Source organism: Rhinolophus sinicus, chromosome 2, assembly GCF_057876585.1.
Source record: "Rhinolophus sinicus isolate RSI-liver-muscle chromosome 2, RSI-T2T, whole genome shotgun sequence".
Classification (NCBI taxonomy): Eukaryota; Metazoa; Chordata; class Mammalia; order Chiroptera; family Rhinolophidae; genus Rhinolophus; species Rhinolophus sinicus.
Genome location: NC_142502.1, coordinates 127771933 through 127797771, shown reverse-complemented (window position 1 = coordinate 127797771; position 25839 = coordinate 127771933). Strand labels below are relative to the sequence as shown.

Genomic DNA, 25839 nt, shown 5'->3' with positions numbered 1-25839 from the left:
AGCAACAAAAGAAGACAAGAATGTGAAACAGTGGTTTTCAAGACAATGAACATCAGGTAATAAAGGACAGTGATCAGCAAGGATATAGTAGACTTGAACTATCTAGCAACTGAACCTATAGTTGACATTTATAGAGCATTCCATCCAACAACAGATTATACATTATTTTTAAGGGTACACAGAACATTTACCAAGATAGACCATAATTGAAACCATACAACAAATCTCAATAAATTTAAAAGGGTTCAAGAAAGCTAAGGTATGTTCTTTGACTACAATGGAATTAAACTGGAAATCCATAACAAAAATATGTGGAAAAATCCCTAAATATCTGGAAACTAAATAATGGGCTTCTAAATAACTCAAAAGGTAAATTAGAAAGTACTTTAAAGTGAATGAAAATGAAAGTACAACATATCATAACTTGTGGGATGTTATTTAATCAGAATTTAGGGGGGAATTTAAATCTCAAATCAATGACATTAGCTTCAACGTTAAGTAGTAAGCAAAAGAAGAGCAAATCCATCCCAATGTAAACAGAAGAAAGAAAATAATAAAGATCAAAGTGAAATCAATGAAATAGAAAACAGAAAAACAGAAAAAAATCTATGAAAGCTGGTTCTTTAAGAGCAATAAAACCAATAACCTCTGGACAAACTGATCAGGAAAAAGAGAATTACCATATCAGGAATGAGAGAGGTGACTAACCTACAGACTGTACAGCTAGAAAAGGATGGTAAAGAAATACCATGAATAACTTTATGCCTATAAATTCAACAATTTACATGAAATGGACAAAATCCTTGAAAAAGCAAAGTACTAAAGCTCTTCAAGAAACAAAATAGGGGCCGGCCCGGTGGCTCAGACGGTTGGAGCTCCATGCTCCTAACTCCGAAGGCTGCCGGTTCGATTCCCACATGGGCCAGTGGGCTCTCAACCACAAGGTTGCCAGTTCAACTCCTCGAATCCTGCAAGGGATGATGGGCTTGGCCCCCTGCAACTAAGACTGAACACGGCACCTTGAGCTGAGCTGCCGCTGAGCTCCCAGATGGCTCAGTTGGTTGTAGCGCGTCCTCTCAACCACAAGGTTGCAGGTTCGACTCCCGCAAGGGATGGTGGGCTGCGCCCCCTGCAACTAGCAAAGGTAACTGGACCTGGAGCTGAGCTGTGCCCTCCACAACTAAGAGTGAAATGACAACAACTTGAAGCCGAACAGCACCCTCCACAACTAAGATTGAAAGGAAAACAACTTGATTTGGAAAAAAGTCCTGGAAGTACACACTGTTCCCCAATAAAGTCCTGTTCCCCTTCCCCAATAAAAAATCTTAAAAACAAAACAAAACCCAAAAACAAAAATAATATTAATAGCCCTATATATGTTAGAGAAATATAAATTTTAGTTTAAAAATATTCCTATAAAGAAGACGCTAGGTAGGTCCAGATGGTTCACCAGTGAATTCTACAAAACATTTTAGAAAAAAATACCAGTACTACACAAACTCTTACAGAAAAATTGAAGAAGAGGAAATACTTCCCAACTTCTTCTATAAAGCCAACGTTACCTTGATACCAAAACCAGGCAAATACATTACAAGGAAACTGCAGATCAATATCCCTTATGAACACAAATGCAAAAAAAAAAAAAAATTTCTAAACAAAATTTTAGCAAATTGAATTCAATAATCTATACACAGGACAATGCTGCACAACCAAGTAAAGATTATCCCAGGAATGCAAAGTTGGTTTAATAACTAAAAACCAGTCAAGTCCGAGGACCACAGACATAAAGAACTGCAGAGATGGAAAAGACCTTAGAGAGCATCAGCCTGAAACCCTTTGTTTTGTAGATGAAGAAACGAGGTCCACAGAACCAAGACCACATAGCTGACTAGTAGTTAGGTTTTAACTACCTACTGGAGACTCAGACAACAGCAGAAGCACTTATTTTATTGCATTTAATTACTTGGTCCCACATATACTATTATTTTAGTACTTTAAAAGGAAGTATAGTGTGATGCTTGGCAAGTTAGAAAATCCTGGGCTTGAATCCCAGCTGTCTCCTATAGACATGTGCAGGTAATTTAACGTCGCTAAGCCTCAGTATCCTCAACTGCTAAACGGTGATAATAGGGGTCTCTGCATTGCAGGTTGGTTGTGAGGATTAAATCAGATAACATATCTAAAGCACTCAGCAAAGCACCTGGCGCCTCCCAACAACTATTACTAATACTACCACCAACACCACTGCCTATAGCCACCATATCTGGGTTATGAAGACATCAAGTTTAAGCTAGAAGCAAAGGACAGAAACAATGCAGCCTACCCTTAGTAGATACTCCCTTGAAACCACCCAGAGCTAGGAACCCCAGCAAAGAGAAAATCATACTATTGTGTGATTTGTCATTTCTCTGTCTCTGGCGTGGGCGCTGCTGGGAGTAAAACCTTTTATATGAGTAGTACACTGGTTGTTTTCTTCTTACATTGGTTGTTTTCTCTCAATTACCTGTTTTCCTGTCCACAGTGGGCAAGGCTTCAGAATGGCAGGAGGAAAGAGCTTCACGTGCCCCACTTTGTCTGTGAGTCCTCGGTACACCAGTTCCATATACTGCTCCCGCGTGAAAAAGCAACCTCGAATGGTCATGTTTGCACCCGAAACCATGTGATCTTGGATCAACCCCGCCAATGGCTGGCCATCCTACAAACCAAAACAGACAAATGAAGAATAAAGATAAATTTTAAGTCACATTCTAATTCCTGATCATCTGCTTGGAGGCTGCCTTTCAGCAACAGCCTTGCCTTACAGCCCGGTCTATAGGCCAGTGCCTGCGCCTCTCAGCTTGAGAGCAAACTGCCTCCAAAAGCACATGCCCAGGGCTTCCAGACAGGCTTCCACCTTTGCCGTTTGCCCACAGTTCTGTACCAAAACTGCTTCAAACTCATCCATCCCCTCCAAGCCTTCTCTCCACAATTCCATCTGGTTCTAGTTACTCCAGCATATTTTGGCATTTATGCATAAATTTGGCCTGACTGCTATTAGCTATGCTCTTGCTTTTATATTTTGGTTTTATGCTTTAGTATTTTTAACACATTTCTGGCTTGGTTCTCTTGTAAATTAGTCATCTATTCAACAAATAGTTATTGAGAGCCTACTGTGTTGCCTAGCCACTAGGCTAGACCTTCAGTCTACTTCAGTGGACAAAACAGATACAATCCTTCTGGAAGAGCCAGACAGTAAATGAATGATTGGATAACTACACTGACACAAAGATTTTTAAATGCCAAGGAGGAAAATAACAGAATGGATCATCACATAGATTGAGGTAGGGGGATGGTCAAGAATGGTCTCTGAGGGGCAGTATTACAGCAAGGCCTGAGAAGTGACTTGGAGTCAGCCAGTGCAGGGAGGCAGGGGTTTAGGCAGAGGGTCCTCCAGAGGGTTGTGACAGTGCCCTAACATACATGACTGTAGGAGGAAAGAACGTCCATCATGAATATCTTTTCACAATGCAGCACATGTTTATGGTGGGCCCATAATAAAGGCTATGATCTACTAGATGCCCAAACAAGGACTTTTATAAAAGCCCCAGTTTGGGTGGGTACATTTTTCTTCTCATTTGACACATGTCCCAACCTTTCTGATCCTCAGTCTCCTGAATCTTATCTGTAGGTCTGTGTTCATGGCAACATTAGGCACACTGAAGTAAAAATAGCTGTAATCACTGACATTCTTCAAGAAGCAGTTTTGCAAACTTTTTGACATTATGGGAACTTGAGAAAAATTTGTGCCTTGGATCTAAAGATTATTATCATTTGATTATTTGTTAAATACTATCCCATATTTTTGTCCATGTTTCATAACTAGGGCTAAAGGAAGTCGTGGAGAAGCACCAGGAATTTAACCACACGTACTAATTCAAAAGCTAAAAGGATACTTGTCAAATAGCCTAAATACTATGACAATGGCTCTATGTAAACTCAAAGCTAATTATTACAGATTGGCTGAATAGATGCTATAGATGTAATAAGGCAAGATCAGATGGAGCACACAGCCATTCTTATGAAAGCTTTGAGTTACCAACTTGAATAAAAAAATTATACTCTGCATCTTGTTCCAAAGACATGGTCTTATTTTGCTTGGGGGAAAAACCCAAACCAGTATTATACATTTGACTCATCCTACAGTCTTTGGAGGCAGATATAAATTTTTCCTTTTGTTTTCTCCCTTTAAAGAACTTAATTACAAGTTACACGATCTATTCCATGCCTCATCCTCTCTCTGTCCAGACATTTACATGACTAGAAAATTACCTTACTGGCTAAATTGCTTTCAATGCAATAATCATGATTTGTAGGGAGGAATGCTGATTAAAGCAATTTACTAAGCATCTACTTATAATTCTGAATTTCCTAAATCCTGCTTAGGATCAGAAAGACCATCTCTGAATCAAAAACCCAGATAATTGTCAGCTATCCTATTCCACTTAATATCATAGCAAAATGACATTATGATCAATTTCTTTGGTCAGGACACTTAGAGAATTAGAGTATTCTGTGACTCGAATCTTCCAGCTGACTAAATAGAAGGCAGGAAACTATTCTCAAACCTCGTTAAAAAAATTCCCACAAAGCACTGGTCTTCAATACATAACAAAAAACAGAAGAAAAAGATTAATCTACAGAGAAACACATAAATAAAGTTTAACTGTTTTCTGGAAAAGAAAGTTCCATTCATCTCCTATTTTAAGTAAGAAGACAATACCCAACTCTACTATACCCAACCAACAAACAGAAGTACTTTAATTGAGTACTATGGCTAGTTAAGCACACTACAGTTAGTTAAGGAAGAGAACCTGGAAATAGAGAAGAAATGGAAAAATGAACAAAGAGAAATGAAAACAAAGGGAAAAAAAGATACACCAAAAACATGACCAAAAAATGGCTTCTCTAGTTTAACAAAACCATCTCTTAGGATGTTGCCATCAAAGTACCTCAAGACGTTGCATTTTTATAACTGGTAGTAAAACTAAGGATTTCATCTCTTGGCATTTATACTAAGGAGTAAACAAAATGTATCAAGAATCAAAAGCTCTTTACCTAGGACAAAAGAAATCAACTAAAAGTGAAGTGAACCCTCAGATCATCCCCTAGAAGTTTTTCACTTTTTATTTGTTAAGAAATTAATTTATTCAAAATAAATAAATAAATAAATAAATAAATAAATAAATAAATAATTCAACCAACTATAAAGCCAGTACAAAGGTTAAAAGACAAAAGTAGGAAGATCACGGGTAATTACAATGGTAAATTAAGGTACACACACACACACACACACACACACACACACACACACACATGCAAATAATGGTAATAACATAAATGTGGAGGGGATGAGTAAAAAATTATAGAGATATTGTATGTGTTTGAACTTAAGCAACCATCAACTTAAAATAGACTCCTATAAACAAAGCTTGGTATATATGAAGCATATGTTAACCACAAACCAAAAATCTATAAGCAATATATAAGAAACAAAGAGAAAAGAATCTAAACATAACACTATAGAAAGTCATCAACACACAAGAGCAAAATAATAAGGAACAGAAAAGAACTACAAAACAATTAATAAAATGGCAATAAGTACATACCTATCAAAAATTACTTTAAAAGTAACTGGACTAAATGCTTCAATCAAAAGACACAGGTTGGGGGTGGCCAGATGACTCAGCTGGTTAGAGCGCGAGCTCTTAGCAACAAGGTTGCCGGTTCAATTCCTGCATGGGATGGTGGGCTGCGCCCCCCACAACTAGATTAAAACAGCGACTGGACTTACAGCTGAGCTGCGCCCACCACAACTAGATTGAAGGACAATGACTTGACTTGGAGCTGATGGGTCCTGGAAAGCACACACTGTTCCCAAATATTCCCCCCCTCAAAAAAAAAGACACAGGCTGGCTGAACGGATTTAAAAAAAAAAAAGATGTGTACGTATGCTGCCTATAAGAGACCTACTTCAGACTGAAAGACACACATAGACTCTGAAAGTAAAGAGATGGACAAAGGTATTTCACGCACATGGAAAGGAAAAAAATCTGGGTTAGCAATGTTTATATCAGACAAAATGGACTTTAAAACAAAGGCTGTAACAAGAGACAAAGAAAGGTATTTCATAATGATAATGGGATCAATCCAACAAGAGGCTATAACTCTTATAAATAACTATGCACCCAATGTAGGAACATTTAAATATATAAAGCAAATACTGATGGATACAAAGGGAGAGATTGATAGAAATACAGTAATAGTAGAGGACTTTAACACCACATTGACATCAATGGATAGATCGAGACAGAAAACCAACAAGAAAACAGTGGCCTTATATGATACATCTGACTAGATGGATTTCATTGCTATTTTTTGAGCATTTCACTTCAAAGTATCAACATATGCATTCTTTTCAAGTACACATGGAACATTTTCCAGGAGAAACCATGTTATGCCACAAAACAAGTATCGGTAAATTTAAAATTGAAATAATATCAAGCATGTTCTCCGAAAACAATGGTCGAAAACAATTACAAGATGAAAACTGAAAAAATACACAAACACATGAAAGCTAAATAATATGCTACTAAACAATGAATGGATTATCAGGAACATTGAGGAAGAAATAAAAAGATACCCTGAGACAAATGAAAATGAAAACAATGACCCAAAATCTATGGGAATAGCCAAAGCAGTTCTAAAAAGGAAATTCATAGAAAAACAGGCCTACCTCAAGAAACAAGAAAAATCTCAAATCAACAATCTAACCTTATACCTAAAGGAATCAGAAAAAGAAGAACAAAGGCTAAAGTGAGTAGAAGGAACGAAATAATAAAGATCAGATTGGAGATAAACAAAATAGAGTCTATATAAAAGAACACAAAATAACAATGAAACCAAGAGCTGGTTCCTTGAAAAGATAAACAAAATTGACAAACCTTTAGCCAGGCTCATCAAGAAAAAAAGAGAGAGGGCCCAAATAAATATTAGGTTGGTGCAAAAATAATTGTGGTTTTTGCAATTATTTTTAACCTTTTAAACCGCAATTACTTTTTCACCAAGCTAATAAAATCCAAAATAAAAGAGGAGAAGTGAGAACACCACCAAAATAAAAGGAATGTAAGAAACTACTACAAACAATTATATGCCAACAAATTGGATAACCTGGAGGAAATGGATAACTTCCTAAAAATATATTAATATAAGCTTCCAAGTCTGAATCAGGAAGGAACAGGAAATCTGAACAGACCAATAACTACTAACAAAATGGAATTAGTAATTGAAAACCTCCCAACAAACAGAAATCCTAGACCAGAGGGCTTCACAGGTGAATTTTACCAAATATTCAAAGAATTAATATCTATCCTTCTCAAACTACTCCAAAGAATTGAAAAGGAGGGAAGGCTCCAAACTCATTTTACAAAGGCAGCATTACCCTTATTCCAAAACCAGACAAAGACACTACACAAAAAGGATTATAGGCCAATATTCCTGATGAACATCGATGCAAAAATCCTCAACAAAATATTAGCAAACGGAATTCAGCAATACGTTAAAAAGATCATACACTATTATAAAGTGGGATTTATTCTGGGATGCAAGGTTGGTTCAATATCTGCAAATCAGTAACGTGACACACCACATAAACAAAGTGAAAGATTAGAATAATATGATCCTGCAACTTTTAAAAAATTTGATGCTCCAAGCTTTACAAGCAATGTAAAATACGAGAGGTTTTCTAAAATAGGTAATTAACCACATGTCCACACATTTTTACGAGAGGTTTTCTAAAATAGGTAATTAACCACATGTCCACACATTTTAATCTACTTTGAAGTGCAAAAGAAACTGGCAAATGACTCAATAAAGAAAAGTGTTGTTTAAAAAAAAAAAAAAGATCAGATTAATTGATGCAGAAAAAACATTTGACAAAATCCAACATCCATTCATGAAAAAAACCCTCAGCAAAGTGGAAATAGAGGGAGCATAACTCAACATAATAAAGGCCACATATGAGAAACCCACAGCTGACATCATACTCAACAGGGAAAAGCTAAAGTGTTTTCCTTAAGATTGGAAACAAGACAAGGATATCTACTTTCACTACTTTTATTCAATATAATACTGGGAGTCCTAGCCACAGCAATCAGACAAGACAAAGAAATAAAACACATCCAGATTGAAAGGAAGAAGTAAAACTCATTATTTGCAGATGACATGAAACTATAGACAGAGAACCCTAAAGATTCCATCAAAAAACTATTCAAAATGATAAATGAATTCAGTAAAGCAGCAGGACACAAGATTAATATTCAGAAATTGGTTGCGTTTTTATACTTCAATAAAAAACTATCAAAAAGAGAAATTAAAAAATACCATTTATAATTGCATCAAAAATAATAAAATACCTCGGAATAAATTCCATCAAGAAGATAAAAGACTTGTACCCAGAAATTTATAAGACACTGACGAAAGAAATTGAAGGAGATACAAATAAATGGAAGCATATACCGTGCTCATAGATGGGAAGAATCAACATCATTAAAATGTCCATACTACCCCAAACAATCTATAGATTCAACGCAATCCCTCTTAAAATACCAACGGTATTATTCACAGAATCAGAATAAATAATCCTAAAATTTATATGGAACTACAAAAGACCCCGAATAGCCAAAGCAATCTTCAGAAAGAAGAACAAAGTTGGAGGTATCAAGCTACCTGATATCAAACTATACTATAAAGCCACAATAATCAAAACAGCATAAAAACAGACACATATACCAATGGAAGAGAATACAGAACCAAGAAATAAACTTACACCTATATGTCACGCCTATGACAAAGGAGGCAAGAATGTACAACGGTAGAAAAACAGTCTACTCGATAAACGGTGTTGGGAAAACTGGACAGATATATGCAAAAAAATGAAACTAAACCATTTTCTTGGACCATACATAAGAATAAACTCAAAATGGATTAAAGACTTAACTGTAAGACCAGAAACTATACAACTCCTAGACGAAAAAACAGGCAGCAAACTCTCTGACATTGCTCTTAGTAATGTACATACATATACAATATATACATACATGTGTGTTTATATACGTGTGCCTGTATATATGTATATATACCGGGGTGCGAAAAAAATGTGTACACATTTTAAGAAAGGACTGTATTAAAATTGTAATATACACCCATAACAAAAGATGAATACAAGTCATGTGTACACATTTTTTTGGCACCCTCTATATATTTGGATATGTCTCCTCAGGCAAGGGAAACAAAAGAAACAATAAACAAATGGTACTACATCAAACTAAAAAGCTTTTACACAGCAAAGGAAACCATACACAAAACAACAAGACAACCTACTGAATGTTAGAATATTCACCAATGATACATCCAATAAGGATTTAATATCCAAAATATATAAGGAATTCATACAACTTAACATCTAAAAGACAAATAATCCAATTAAAAAAATGGGTAATGGACCTGAACAGACATTTCTCCAAAGAGGACTTATTATACATGGCCATAAGCATTCAAAACGATACTCAATGTCATTAAACATCAGTGAAATGCAAATTAAAACCACAGGCGATACCACCTCACTCCTGTCAGAATGGCTTTCATCAATAAAGCAACAAAGAACAAGTGCTGGTGAAGATGTGGAGAAAAAGAAACCGTCCTGCAGTGTTGGTGGGATTGTAAATTGGTGCAGCCATGATGGAAATCAGTATGGAGGTTCCTCGAAAAATTAAAAATAGAGCTACCTTATGACCCAGCAATTCCACTTCTGGGTATTTATCCAAAGAAATCCAAAACACTAATTTGAAAACACATATGCACCCCTATGTTCACTGCAGCATTATTTACAATAGCCAAGATATGGAAGCAACCTAAATGTCTATTGATAGATGAATGGATAAAAAAAGAAGTGGTTCATATAAACAATAAACTATTTCTCAGCCATAAAAAAGAATGAAACCTTACCGTTTGTGACAACATGGGTGGACCTAGAGGGTATTAGGCTAAGTGAAATAAGTCAGAGAAAGACAAATACCATGTTTTTGCTAATATGTGGAATAGAAAACACAAAATAAACAAACAAAACAGAAACAAATTCATAGATACAGAGAACAAACTGGTGATTGCCAGATAAAAGAGGGGTTGGTGGTTGGGTAAAAAATGTGAAGGAATTAAGAAGTGCAAATTACCAGCTATAAAAAGTCACAGGTTATATGGTGATGGAAGGAAAACTGACTCTGGGTGGTGAATACACAATGTGATATATAGATGATGTATTATAGAATTGTACACTTGAAACCTATGCAATTTTACTAACCATTATCACCCCCAATAAATTTAATTTAAAAAAAGTCACAGGTATGTAAACTACAGCACAGGGAATATAGTCAATAATATTAAATAACTATATATGCTGTCAGATGGGTACTAGATTTATCAGTGTGATCACTTTGTAAGGTATATAAATGTCTAATCACTATGTTGTACACCTGAAAGTAATGTATGTGTCAACTGTAATTAAAAAATAAATTTAAACAAAGCAATTAATCTATTGATATAAGCTTACTTACCTATGTTCTGCCTATCTCCCGACCTAAAATTCATAGACACGCGAATGTGTGATGAGGCACCTCTGGATTTAAATAGGCCAGACCTCTGCAGGACACTTGTAAGCATGAAGCCCCCGATTCCAACTTTCTCAATCAAAATTAGGTACAGAATTTTCAAGTGTACTGTTCTGGGAATTTTAGAGAACCCCAACTCCCCACACAGCTAATGAACAGAGGTCACTCTGCCAGCAAAAAATGAACACTACTCTTTGGTAGTGTCTCCTATGGTGAAATGTAACACACTACCTCTCAAGAGTCAGATAGCAGGCTCAATCCTTGGGGCTGAGCACATGGGCCTGGGGGTCAAAAGTGCTGGGATCAAGTCCTGGCCTCATTTCTGGCTGGCAAGTTACTCACACTTGCATTATAAGGCTGAAAATTACACTTGCCTTATAAGGCTGTTGCGATGACTAAAAGAACGTCTGCAAACTGCTTAGAGCAGTGCCTGACGAACAGCGAGAATTCATAGATGAGCTGTTACTGCCACCACTACTTCACCTATGACCATTATTACTTACCTGTAAAGACAGAAAGCCAATTTTCAAATTGGTAAAATTATTTCCTTCTAAGGATTTAATCTAATTATTAGTAAACTTATTAGTAAAAATTAGTAAAATTAATTCTCCTCATTTTTGAGTGACCTGAATGGACCCTAACTCTTCCTTCCTACTTTCAGCCCCTTTACTAATCAACAGCTGGCTAAGTTGGGCAGAGAAAGGAAAGAATGTTAAACTCAAACAACTGGGTTCCTTAAGAAGCCACTGTGGTGTGTCTGATGGGAAAGGAGGCTGGGACACTAGGCCCCTGGCCACCTGCCTTATTCCCAGGGACGCAGATGGCTGATGGGGAAAGAGAAGTTCCTAGAAGGCTGGACACCTCTGAGCAGTGCGTCCCTGAGTGTAAACATGTCCATCTCTTCTGCAGAAGGGCGGCAGGGCCCATCCCGGGGTCAAGGACAAAACCCCTAGGTTCTGGGAGCTCTTTGTCCATCCTCTTCATTTCTCAGCTGTGTGTCCTGGCGCAAGTCACACCACTTCTTCATGTGCAAACATGGACATCAACAGCACCAACTCCACCCTCTGTGGGGAGGGTGAAAGGAGAAGCCCCCAAAGTGCTTTGCAGTGTCTGGCACTGAAAAAGTGCTTGGAAACAGTAGTCACAATTTTGTATTATTACTACTACTAGTTCTTTCGAACTCCACCAAAACCCAAGTGAAGGATGCATTTATCGTGAACCCCTGTGATGCAAATTGCTTATAATTTAAAAGGCCTCAGGTCTTTGGGTGAGTGGTGAGGAATGGGGGTGGGGGGGCCTGGCTCTTCCTCCATCCCCTCTGCTCCTCCCACGAACGCACGCTGACTTGGGCCCCTGCCACGTAACGGGACTGGGTCAGCTGGCCAGGCCAGGGGGAAGCCGCATCCCTCCCATGTGTTCCTCTGGAGAGCCATGACCACATGGGTCTGCCTCTGAGGACTGACCTCGGAGACAGAAGGAAGGAATTCAAAGAGCAGAAGGCTTCGTGGGCTGGAGCGGGATCTCATCTGGGCCTTGGAGTTCAGCTGTCTCTTAAAATTCATGCCTATCAGAATTCAAAGGATCAAAGTCATCTGAGGACCACGAGGACCAACACAGTCGGGATGCTAATGCTTGTCAGCAGCTAATAAGCTACAGAATCCAAACATAAGTCTGGAAGACAAGACCTACTATGGAGCTACTAGACTCAGCTTTTGGTGATGACTGCTATACTTTCTCTTGTTAAGCAGCAGCAAAACAGAAACCTTCCCCTGGCTCTAAGCAACCAGAGGGCTGAAAACCCCACCTGGAAGAAGCAGGACCCTGTGTCCCACAGGCCCTGCCCTGGAGCCGCCCACTGACCTCAGGAACTGGAGACGGCCCAGATCTGAAGAGCCAGTTGTGCCAGTGATGACTGTGGCACAGCCTCACGGTCAGACCTACCTTGGGAACTAGGTACTGCTGATCCGTGCAGGCCAAGACACAGGCCTCGGCCCGGCCCAGTTCACTCTGGGGGAAGTGGGCGTTCATCTCGTCTCCATCAAAGTCAGCGTTATAGGCCTTGCAGTTGGCATAGTGGAGCCGGAGGACTTTCTCTTCGGGCAGGATGCGGGCGTGATGTGCCTGGATGGAGGGTCTGTGCAGGGTGGGCTGCCGGTTCAGTAGGAGAATGTCCCCGTTTTTCACATGCCGGCACACCTGCGGGCAGAGTGGAGAATAGACAGGTTATCAGCGGCAACTTCAGCATCATTACTACTATTCCAAGAGCCTGGCCTGACTGTGGCTTCTATCTGTCTCATGCTTTATTCAACTAAATGAACAGAGAATTTTCAGTCTGGAGCAAAACTCTAGAAATCTTTGAGAAACAGTTACTAGCCCAACATAGTCCTGATCCAGGCTTTGGGCTCAGAGGTACAAGCAATAGACAAGACTTCAGGCCTCTGTCCAGTAAGCTCTGTCTTCTTCAGCGATTCATGGCCTTTCTGGAGTCTAGAATTCCTCAGAGAATTAATCTGAAGAAAGAAATGGACAAATCTGAAGACAGCATATCTACACATACCCAAAGAACGCTTGGACTCCCACAGTCACACTTGAGTACGTTATTCTGAGTATAAATTCCACATTTTAGAAACACTTTGCCCAATCTCATACAGCGGAGCCAGGACTGGAACACAGGGCTCTTTATTCTCAGTCAAATGCCCTTTGAAAACATTTTATTACACTCAAAAAATTAGTACATTTAAATTGCCATAGTCTTCTGGGAAAACAATTTGATAATAGATTCTAGAATATTTAAAACTCATTTCAACTTTGGCCTTTCAGCAGAAAAAGAGTGCCAAGGCAAGGGTATCTGAACATCATGTTTATACAGCACAGTTGACAGTGACAAAAACTGAAAATAATCTGGCTGCCCTACAGAAGGGGCACAGGCAAATAAACCATGGTATATACCATGGAATATCATGCAATGATGAAAAAGGCTGAGTTCTATCTATACTAGTCCTGAAGTGATGGCAATAATGTATTACACTGAAAAAAAAAAAAATCCAAGTGCTAGCTAAGGTGATAAGATGAAGCAACTTAAAACCCAGCCCAAGTCTGTACGTGTTTCTATACACAAGGGGGAAAGGTGCTTGGATCCTCACAAGCTGTTACTCTGGAGTCCTCAGGGACAGGGCACATGGGGAAGATAAGGAAGGCGCAGATTGTCATTACATTATCATTATTACCTTTCTACATCTTAGTCTTATTCATGTTATGAGGAGCATGTATTTACTGCTATAAAATTTTTTTTTAAATCTTCAACTATTTTTAAAGAAAGCGAGAACTACTAGATTACACAAGTGGTATGTTCATTATAGGGGAAAAACAGAAAATACACACAAATTGAAAGAGAATAAAAACCACAAGTAATTTTACCCCTTAAAGATAACCGCCATTCATGGTTGTTTTTTTCCCTCACCGATCTAGGTCATGTCCATAGGTCATCGCCATAGGTCATTTCCTCCTGACAGATCTCCTACCACAAAGCTGAAAGCCTGTTAAGCCTTTTACTGCCTTTTATCTTATGTTATATTAATACCGAACTTCCGAAATGATGACTACAAACACTATTTTAAAAAACAAATGCATGAAGGCAACTGCTACCCCAATTGTTCTGCAGGCCCCCTCAGGAGCCCAGGGGAATCATGGAGACTAGGTGAGACCTCGCCCTACCCCAACACTCCCCTAAATCACAGCAGAGAACAGGTTGGGGGAACAATAAATCACTCCAAGGCTAGTGTCTTCTTATGTTGTCCACATTCATGAAGCTGCATCAAAAAATTGGACAAAGAGAGACGCTTGAGGTTAATAAAAGATGCTCCCCACCCCCTCCCCCCAATACTACTCATCTGGGTTGAAAGTTCCCTCTGGCTCAGCGAAGCAGGGAGCAAACTCCTGAAATTCTCAAAGGCAGTCCCAAAAGCACCTGGAGCAGAGTCAGTCTTTCTGCTCCCAAAGGAATTCAAACCTTCCCCTCCCTGTCCCCACATCCATATTTCCAGGGAGACCAGGGCTCTGAGGATTTCTGTGAGCCTCTGCTCAGGGCATGTTACCCGCGCCTGAGCTGACTTTCAAGGTCTTATTTCTTTAGGCTCTCAAGAGAGAAACTGCTGGACCTGTGGTCCACGTCCAAAACCCCAGGCTGGGCCTCAGATCTGAGTCTCACAAATTTGAGACATCCTCCAGCATAAGCAAACCCCACAGCTGGAAAGGCACACAGGCCAGACTGGCAGGCACCAGCCAATCCAAACAGAAGCCCTGGAGCACACGGCACTCCCCTCGCCAACCCAAACCTTAGGCCCTTCCTTTCTCTTGTCTCTAAATAAATACTGCAGTGAAAATTAGCATGCCCCAGTGCCCAGGTCAGAGTTTTCGGAGGCAGCCCCAGAGCCAAAATCGGCTCCTGGAAGACTGCTGGGCCGAAAAATGAGACTCAGCTGTCCTGGCCACTTCCTCGTCCATTTAAGAGGCCCAGGAGAATGGGCAGAGATTTCACACCTCCAGGGAAACAAGTCCCTCAGTCATCCTTTCCCCTTCTCTCTTAAACCCGCTCACCCTCACCTGCACCTGTGACTCCACCCACCCCTTCAGCCCAGTCCTGATCTATACACAATGTCATTAACCAAAGTCTTTACAAATTACAAATAAATGATAAGTACACGCATATTTGATGAAATGTGTAAGTGTAGATTAGATATGACATTACTGAGTTTTTGGAGAATACAGATAATCATCCTGACTCCCCAGGATGTACGAACCTCTTCTCTCATAAACTCCCCTCCTGCCTTGGCCCCTGGGCCACATCATCGGGTCCAGCGTGGCCCTCATGCCCCAGGGCCTCCTGCACCTCAACCTGTTATAGATCCATCCACCCCACAAGGGTTTCCTGAAGGGTGAGAACACCCTGCTCTGTCCTTGTGGGATTTAGGAACTCAAGAGCGGACGGGTGCACACACAGTGACAATACAACGCAGAGAGAGCCATGGGAGGATGAGGGCATGCTAGGAACACAATGGGGGATGCATATATGTTTTCAGAGGGGCAAACTATCATTTCCAGGCAAGTCACCTGTTTTTGTAAATAGTTTTTTGGGGGACACAACCACACCCATTTGTTTACATACCACCTGTGGTGGCTTTCACGCCACAACAGCAGGGGTGAGTCGTTGCAACAGAGGCCGTATGGCCCACAAAGCCTAAAATATTGACTGGCCCTTTGCTGAAAAAGTTTGTGGACCCCTGACCTAGAGGAATGAGGCCCTTGCTGAGACCTGCAGGAGTTAGCCAGGGAGCCTAGGGAAGGGCAAAGTGTTCCCGGCAGAGGACAGCAAGTACAGGACCTGAAGGGGAGAAAGAGCCCGGCACTGCCGCTGGGATGGCTGGAACTCCAGGGGCGAGCTGAGAGGTGAGGTTGGAGGAGGAAGCAGGGCAACGTGCTCAGCATCTGAATCGCAGTTGGAAGACGAGCAACTGAGCCGACCTCATACAAGCTCACTGCTGCTCAGAACTCATTCTAGTCACTTCCCATGAACTGACCAACAGGGAGGCCAACCTTCCCTCCCTAAGCTCCCAATTCCACTCACCTCAGACCCTATAACAGTAACCAAGGCCATGTGATGTTCTCTTATGCAGCTGCCTCACCCTCACACCCCAATGTCAGAAACCCCCACAGCCTTCTATTTTTTTTTCTTTCAAATGCTCTTAGCTACTGCCTTCAATGATTCACAAAGGCTCTGAAACCTGGCTCCTTCCATTTTGTTCCAACCATGCTCTGGGGTCACAGGTGACTTTCATTTGGGCAAATTGGATGCATCTTCCCTCGGTTTCCTCATTCTTCTTAAAACTCATATTTAACTCCACAAATATCTAGTTAAGTGCCCCTGGGAGATACAAAGACAACCAGGGGCTGGTCTTGACATGGAAGAACCCCTCAACCACATGTGAGAGGGGTTCCACAGAAGCAAACACCAAACGAGCAAGCCCAGCCCATCTCTCTCTTCTCCCTCAGCTTCCCGAGGCTCGGCTTCCCCGTCCTCCCCTATTTTCTCTCTCCATTGTACTCTGTGGTGAAAGAGTTCAACATTCCAATAATTTCACTTCCTAACACTGTGGCCCCCTCACCTAAGTCCCACGTTTCTGCCTTTTATGGAAGATGGGCCCTTAGATTCTCCAGTATCACCTCTGATTTGGAAGGGCCCAGATGCAACTCCTTCCCAGGGCTCTCCCATTCTACTGTTCTGTAAACTGTGGCTTCCTTCTCACCTCTTCTCTATTCTGCAGCCCTGACACCCCATCTATCGCCAAGTCCTCCTGGTTCTCCCTCTGAAACATCCCGTTTTCACCCTTGGCTCCTGTTGCCGTCAGGCTGGCCCTCATCTGCCTCCTAATGACTCCATGCCCTCCCACCCTGCACAGTGCCCTCAAACTCCTTTCTTCTTAAGTATCATGTACGTGAAGTCCCTGGCCTCCACTGCTATTCCCCATTGGTCCGCCACAGCCCTGAGCACTGGGTAACACAGTGATGGTCTCATTCCCTGGTGGTGACACTGTGAGCTCGAGTGCTCGGATCTCGGCCAGTGATGGACAAAGTGCAGCACATAGCGGCTAGTGGGCCCTCCCTCAGTACTACGTGACCCCGTTCTGCTCTCCTCTCAATTTTTCTCAAATTTTCCTATTGAGACTGTTTCACACATTTGACTTGAGTTCACTGTTAAGTGAAAGACACCTTGACCCTCTTACAGCTCTCACACAGCTCCCAGCAAAACACGAGGCACTTAAGGAAGGCAGACTAACCCGTGAGCCTGAACACAAATCTTACTGACTGCACTAGGAAAGAGCAGACTAGGTGACTTGATCCGTGTCTGCACGTATCCCGTCACCAAAGCAGAAACTGCGTTAGTGCTCTACCTTAGAAGAGCTGCAGGACGGAGAGGAAGCAAGAAGACAGGCTGCAGAGAAGGACGGTGGGAACCAACGGTCCCTGCAACAAGGCCAAGAGCACTTTCTTTCCCTCTTTGTTTCTCCTCCAAAGTTCTTTCACGGCTGAGGAAATTTAGCAGAGCTTGGACCCACTGCTAAAGACCTGGTCAGCCACTGGGTGTAGACATGCCAGAGGGCAAGGAGAGGTCTCGCAAATGTGCCGACAGGTGAAGAGAAAGCAGTCAGTCACCCCAATTCCGGGCTGTCACCCAGAAATTAAACCCAAGTTGAATCCATTTAGCTCCTACAACTTCTGCCACAACCACCGGGTTAGGGGTCCTTTGCTACCCTCTACCAGCATGGATGGCTATTATTTGACAAGGACATAAATGATGTCACCCTCCGATTTCTCGCTGTCAGCTGACATTGCTAATCAGTCACGCACTCTTGGCTGTGGAGCCCAGATAAGGCACAGGGTCCTTTAACACAGTACTACAGGTAAACATTGGCTATTGTCTGAAATTGCAGCAGCAGATGAAACCTGTCAGTTATCAGTTATCACTGACACAGTGTAACTCTTTCCTTTGGGTCAGTTCTCAAACTTTAGCATGCAGTGGGACCCTCCGGAGAGCTTGATAAAACACCAATTTCTGGGCCCCATTCCCAGAGATTACTCAGTATGTGGGGGGAGGGAGGGGGAGGGTGATGTGTATTTCTCACAAGCTCCAGGGATGCTACGCTGCTGGTGATGATCTGAGGACCCCCTTGGAGTAGCTCTGCTCAAGGGCAGCAAATTCTCCTGCCCCAGGACCACAAATGAGTTGTTATCGAAGACCCTCCTTGAGCCCTTGATGTGTGCCCAGCACTGTCCTGCATGGCATGAGACAGCCAGATGAAGCTCTAATCATGGTGTCTAGGCTCTAGGAGCCCCAGCTCCAGCTGGGGAGACAGTAAGGCCCACCACGCTCCTAAGGAACACCCATGTGTGGGAGATGCCGCATCTGGGAGAAGGCAGGATTGCCCACACAGCACTCCTGCCATGGCACTCACCAGAGCCCGGGTTGATGGGCAGCAGTCACTGATCAAACCTGCCCACTACTCACAATTTTTGTGCCCTGGGGCTTTGGTGCCCCAGTGGCTGGTGTCAGGAGCTGTTTGGCCACGGCTTCCCGCTGGGTTAGGTCCACGGCACTCAAGGCGGTGCGACTGCCATCCTCGTTGATGACCATGGAAGCTCCGGGGTGCACATTGGGGCCGTTGATGACTGCTTGCCTCAGTTCCTGAACATTCCAGGGGGTAACTGGCTGAGGGTAGGTCAGTTTTGTGGCAAACACCTAAAAAAAGGAGTGGATATGAAAATTCAGGGTGGGTGGAGAAAGGTGACACAGACCCAACATCTGACTCAAGAAGCTGTGTGACTTTTTCCCCAAGACGTGCAGGTGCCGTCTTAGCCAAAAAGGTCCTTTGGGGAGGAAAGCGACATCCCACCTGTCTTCTCCACAGAGCCACTCTTCCATGTCCAAAGCCTTACGGGAACAGAGAGGGCCTCCTTTTCCAGCAGTCGTTCTGAAGAGCCAGATCTCAGTATTGCAGTTTACACGTTACAATTTTTTCACCCCATTCTAAAACTTCATCATTTCCTCATCTGCCCATGAATTTATGGGCCCCAAAGGGAACACAGGATGGGACACTAGCTTGAGAGGTGGCTGATGCCTGCCCTCAAGTACCACCACACCCCCCTCCACCCCAGCAGACATCACTAACTGCTCGTGGCCCTTGTCCCGAGCCCAGTGTCAGAATCTCTTTACTCAGTAGTTCCGGCAGCCGCTACAATCGAGGTGAAACCGATTTGGCTTCCTGATATACGAGAAAATGCAGCACTTAGCGCTAGACCTGAAATAAGGACCCTCCAAGAAAAACAAGTTCCCTGGTTAAGTGAGTTTCTGAACTACTGAATGTTACAAACTCTTGGATGCTTCTCAGTGAACATAACTACATGAGAGGCTGAGAAGTTCTATGTAAATAACCTTGAACTTTGTCCGGTTCTCTGCTCCAATGTCACCTTGTGAGAGGCCTTCTCCACCACCCTACCCTGCGCTCCCTTCCCTGTAGCCTGTTCTACTTTTGCTGATGCACTGACCACCGCCTGACAGTGTTTCTGTTGTTGTGTATTTAGGTGTCTCCACTGCTGGAATGTAAGCTTCACGGGGAACCCTCTATGTGGTTCACTCCTGAGTCTCTAGCTTATTCCGCTAACTTATTTCACCTCCTTTGCTCCCATTAACACCTCTCCCCAGGGTTCTAGGGGAAGGATGTGCCATATGCGACCAAGAGGCAGTTTCACATGCTCTGTTCCTCACGGCCATCCAGTGACACAACCCCGGGCCACCATGGCCCTGAGACCTGGGCAGGTTGAAGATGGGCTGAGGGATAACTTCAGAGTCCCCATTAGGGGACAAGCCATTACCAGATGAACCCAGATCTGAGAAAGAGAGGCCCAGCACCTCTGAAAGAGGAGGCAGCACTAAAAGTCTCTCCCAAAGATGAAGACACTGTAGGAACCACGAGGCCATCACACAGAGTCACATCCCCTCCAAAGCCAACAGGGGTGGCCCCTGCCCTCTGCCCAGAGAAGCCATAAACAGGTCATGGACCTCTCTTCTCAGGGACGCACATTCAGGAATGTCACCACTGGGCTTCACAATGCCTCTCCCTGCCCCCTGACCCAGCTTCTGGATGCAAAGACCTATGGTTCCCAGGAGGTGGGGGTACAGGACTGAGCATTCTCTCTTACCCCTTGTTCGTCATGCCCTTACCCAGGAAGCCCGTGTGCCCAAGAGACGAGACAGTACGCACGCAGGTGGCCTTCAGAAGAGTTGAGTTCTGCTCATTACCAGCACTCACCCGAGAGCGGCAGAGGGGGCAGCGCGTGAGTAAATGAGGCTCTCCACGGAGGGAATTAAACCATCTTCATATTACTGACCGCAAGGCCCATTAAGGCGGAAGCCAAATAAAGGGCCGCTGCTAATGAACAACACAGCTTGAACTGGTGGGAAGCTGAAAAAAGGAGGCTGGCTCCCCAAGGAAACATTAATGGGTGGATGGGGCAAACTGCTTATCCTGAGGAACTGGGAGGGTGGACAACTCAGCCACGCCTCCTCCCTCTCCCTGGCAACCAAGGGTACACATTCCTGACTCCTAACACCAGGCGAGTACGTGGGATGGGAAGCTCCTTTTCCCTCTGGCTCTTCTCGTCATGTAGCCAATTTGACTAGGAAGGTTTAAAGACTAGTCCAAGACAGGCAAAAGGGAGATACGTGGGTGGGCACGTGGCACACCCTGCAGTTGGCTCCCTGGTGGCCTGGAAAGTGGGTCTTCCTCATAGGTAGAAGGTGTTTGGGGACTCGGCAAGGAGTGAGAGCAAGGCCATCACACAGAGTCACATCTCCTGCAAATGACTTGTCCAGGAAAATGCAGAAGCTGTCCCCACAATCTGCCACACACCTCCCCCAGCCCTCTTCAACACTCTGATTTGTTGCCCAACAGTAGTAAATGAGGCCCCTCCGCACACACCATGGGGATTCCAATTTCGTTGGTGTTGATGTACATGTCTGGGCAGATGACCGAGCGGGCTGCATAGTCTACTCGCTTTCCCATCATGTGCTTCCGGAATAAGCCATCCTTCTTCTCTAGGATCTTTATGAGGGAAAAAACGTCCACAGAAAGTATTTTTAAAAAAATCAAATATGTTTATGATTTTCTTGTTTCAATACAAATATATTTATTATTTAACCCCTTCAGTTAGCAATGGGGATCCAACTTACTGCTCACCTGTCGAATGCCAGGGTATTTTTCCATCATTAATTTGTCCATCTCACTATCAAATACAATATTGACGTGGCTCTGAAGGCGAATCCAAATGTTGTAAAGTTTGTCTGTGAGGGACTGGCCTGGAAGCATATTCAAAAAGGATCGGTCCATAGCACTCGAGGAGTCTTTTTCCTGGCAAGACATAACCAAGAAAACAGGCATGATGGAAAAACCTCAGAAAAGCCAGGCTTGGTTTTGTTTCTCTTTCTTACTCTAGCTCTGACAAGCGATGAGCCCTAGAGTTTGCCTGTATGTCTTTTGAAACTGACAGATCTGTGGCAAAAGTGCTGATAGATCTTGTCAGTATGCATCAACCCCGTTATGTATTTACCAGCCCATCTCCTTATGGTAGTAAAATGAACTCAAATTTAGAAGTAGGCTTCTTTCTTTTCTTTTAAACCAACACACACTTATTATCTCAGTTTCCGTGTCAGGAATCTGGGCAGAGTCTCCCTGGCATCTGTTTCAGAGTGTCTCCCAGGCCATGATGAAGGAGTCAAGACAGTGCTGGGCTCCCATCTGAAGGTTCACTGGGGAAGGATCCTAAGATGACACGGTTGTTGGCAGGATTCAGTTCCTCAAGGGCTGCCGGACTGAGAGCCTCAGTTGCTAGTTGGCTGTTGGCCAGAGACCACCTTCAATTAATTATTTGCCCTGTGGGCTTCTCCAACTGGGCAGCTTGTTTTGTCAAACTGTTAGCAGCAGTTGCTGAAGTCCCTTAATATCTAATTTTTAAGGCAACCCCAGAAATTCTTTCCACATCTACACTCTTTTTGTGAAGCTCTGTTATCCTGCCAGTTAATGGATTCTCATATGGAGTTTCAGCTTTATTTATGGTTTTGAAAACTTAATCCTTTCAAAGCACTTATAAAAATGCAGGTGGAAAAATTTCTTAAAACGAAAAATTATTTGCCATGTGATTTCCCATGTCATCAATTAAGATGTGGGTCCCAACTGGGATATGTCAAGTGACTGGCTGATCTCCAAGCCTTGTTGGAATATTTAGCCAATCCTCTTCTGTTCCTGGCTCTGCCTCTTCCTCTTCTCACCCTACCTGCCCAGGAGATAGGCCCTGAGGCCTTAAGCTGCCTTAGAGCACCACCTGCTGACACTGTCCAGCCACCAACTGGCCCCGTCCGACACAGGAGACAGAAAGATAGTCCCATGTCCTCCAGCATGGGTCAGATGAGAGAAGAAACCTGTCAGTGTGTTGGGGGAGGGGCGGGAGAGGGTGCGTAAAGATGCAGTGAGTAAGAACATCATGGATCCCGTTAGTGGTGAAGTAGGCTTGTCCTCAAGCTGAGGAACAGAGGCTGTCTTTAGTTACAGGGAGGGCAGATGTATTTTCTGCTCTGGCTGGAGGAGCCTCATAGGGACAGACAGTCACCTGTATGATGACAGGGGCCGTGTCATCCTAACTCACTGCCAGGGCATTACCTGACTCAGGGACACATGATTACTTATGAAATGAGTAAGACTCTGTCTCACCGTGTATCCTCAGTGCCTAGAACAGCGCCTGGCCCGCGATTCGTGAGAGGACTGCCATGAGAATGGGATGTGGGGAGCGAGTCAGGGAAGAAAGAAGGACATGTCCTATTAATCAGATGGAAAGAGGGCACTGTGGTTTCAGGAAGCAAGAACCTTAGAAATCAGAGAGGGTACTGTTTATTTCTGCAGAGACTCAGGTTTTTGTTTGTTTGTTTTTGTTTGTTTGACAAAGGGCTGCCTTACTTTTAAGGGACATCAAAATAAAGTTCTTATTCCTGGTCATTGGACCTGGCTATCCTATGGCTTTCCTCCCCCAAACTGGACTAGGGCCTGCAGACAGGTAGTCGAGTTTTCTTATACTGAGGACCTACACTGGCATATCATAAAACGTAAGCAAAACCAAAGAAAGCCCCAATTAGAAAGGCTGGGTAACCCAGCGTGTTCAGAGCAAACAGTGGCGCCACCTGGTGGTAGGTCTGGTTCATAGCGGGACTGTCCCAGCAGCTAGAAGGGGGAGCCTGAGAGCTCTGTCACTCCAGACTGAGAAAGCCCTTGCTATTTGCATCCAGAGAGCACCTTAGAGCTGGAAAGGACCTCAATGATCTCAGCAAGCCTTCTGAGCAACTAATTCATCTTTACACCCACTGAAGACCTGACACATTGAAGGGGCTTGGGAAATGTTTGCTGAAATGGGAAAACTAAATTCAGCTCCACCATTTACTGAGGAAGAGGCTGAGGCCCCAAAGCTAACAGTCCTATTTTGGGAAATTCCTAGAATCTGCAACACTGCCTTCCTGACCCCCAATGCTGGAGATCTTAAAGAGCCAAAAACAGAGCTGGGTGACTCAGGATCTAGTACTGTCACCCAGGAGGAACGTTCTTAGAGCCCCAAGGAAGCAAACTCTTCTTTCTAGAGCTGCCAAGGGTGGGTGGCCCAGAACAGCCTATGTATAAAATCTCACCACAAACCATACGCTATGTTCTAGTAGAAATGAGCCCACGAAATTAAAGTAACTCAACCTAGGTCATTGGAACAGAACGTAGACTTTTCCACGCTTAGACTATGCTTTCCCCCTGACATTACCTGTTTCCCCCAACCAACAGCCCACACACAGCTGCACACAATTCCCAAACAGCATGTCCGGGCACCCACAGCATCAGTGCCCACTGCAGGGAGACAGAACTGTGTGCACTTATAACCTTAACTCCAAGGCAGCTCTGACCTCATCTGTGGCAGGTACTGTGACCTCACGTGGCAGTTCCTGTTCTTGGGCCATCAACGCCAGAAGCTTTCGTATCAGAACTATGTCCTTCATGACAGCCTGCAAGTTCACCGTCTGGCCATTGGTAAACATCTGGTCCCCCAGGCGATTGACAGGGCGATACCTGCAGGGGGACACGTGGAATCAGTGAATATTTAGTGTGGGGGGGAGTGTCGTATTCTTCAGCCTCTCACCCATCCCTACCATAGGCCATGTACACCCCACTACACTCAAGACAACCAACATTCCCACCGCATTCAGGTCACACGAACAGGAAAGTACTCACACCACCCGCAACCTGGAAGCAGAACTGCTACTGTTTCTCAGTGCCCTTCACCATTCCATCCTCTCCCAGAGATCATCATTCAATTACTCAGTACGCCTTTTTCATATAAAATAAAGTCAATTAAAGGGCATTACCTTGAGGGGGGCACCACCAAAAAATCCAGAAAGAACACAGTGGGATTGAATCTGGACTCCATCCCAACATCTTCCAGTCCCGAAAAAAGGAAATTCAGAAAGAATCCTGTGTTTGAAATAAGCCAAAAAGATCATCTAAATCTATGTGAGGTCATGGATAGATGAAACATTTTACTACGTGAAGAAAAAAAAAAACAGAAAAAAACAGGATATAGGACAACATGTAGAGTAAGATCACATTTTTCTTTATAAAAATGAACAAAAAATAGCCTCTGGGTATTGAGAGCCTGCACACAGATGGGAGGACGCTTTAAGGATGGGTACCATAGGAACAACAGTGCTTAGCCCAGGGGTTGGCATGGCCAGGGATGGGCAACAAAAACTTTTCACTTGTTTCTAATTACCCTCAAGAGTTACACACACACACACACACACACACACACACACACACCACACACTTTGGTATTTATAAAAAAATTTATTTGAAATATATTAGAAAAAAAAAGTTAGCCTTCTTAAAAACAAAATTAAAACCCTTTACATCAATGCTACCACGAAGGGATCTTCTGTGGATTCAAAGCTATTAAGTTACTAGTGACTTAAAAAAAAAAAAAAGGCTACAGGAATGAATAAAATGTGTTAGAGCCTGTCACAGAAATGACCATCTACTTGAGTGTTCCTTTTTTCTTGACATTACTTATTTCTTTAATGTTTCCAAGTGTTTATCCTTATACAATGGTCACATCCAGTGTTCCAGAATACACTCTCACAGGGTGGGTGACATGAGGGCTTGAATATACTGCACAGGTTTTGTTATACACTCAAAAGGGAATGGAGGATTTTCCTTTCTGTAGGGAATTAAAATATATCAAAATCCTAATTTACAAAAAGACATATTAGAGTTCATTTTTTTAATTCACAGAAGCAATTCCCAAAGAAACCTTTAAAAAAAACCACGAAAAACCCATTATTTTTGGGAATTTAAAATAAAGTGCATTAGGGGGTAGCTGGTTAGCTCAGTTGGTTAGAGCATGGTGCTGATAACACCAAGGTTGCCAGTTCGATCCCGGCATGGGCCACTGTGAGCTGCGCCTTCCTTAAAAAAAAGGAAAGAAAGTGCATTACACTGAACCTTCTAGA

General features: G+C 43.0%; 1 protein-coding gene across 2 annotated transcripts in view; it reads right to left on the bottom strand.

The window, feature by feature from the left end:
• The window catches only part of POLR1A (RNA polymerase I subunit A), a 79635-nt gene that overhangs the window by 38932 nt on the left and 14864 nt on the right, over positions 1 to 25839 (bottom strand). For both annotated transcript variants that reach the window (XM_019749207.3, XM_019749208.3), the window contains exons 8-14: positions 24700 to 24805; positions 24241 to 24403; positions 21491 to 21661; positions 21233 to 21355; positions 18763 to 18993; positions 12642 to 12896; positions 2504 to 2695 (exon numbers count right to left, since the gene is read on the bottom strand). In XM_019749207.3, coding sequence (XP_019604766.3) covers positions 2504 to 2695; positions 12642 to 12896; positions 18763 to 18993; positions 21233 to 21355; positions 21491 to 21661; positions 24241 to 24403; positions 24700 to 24805 — 1241 coding nt within the window. The remainder of the gene's footprint in view (positions 1 to 2503; positions 2696 to 12641; positions 12897 to 18762; positions 18994 to 21232; positions 21356 to 21490; positions 21662 to 24240; positions 24404 to 24699; positions 24806 to 25839) is intronic.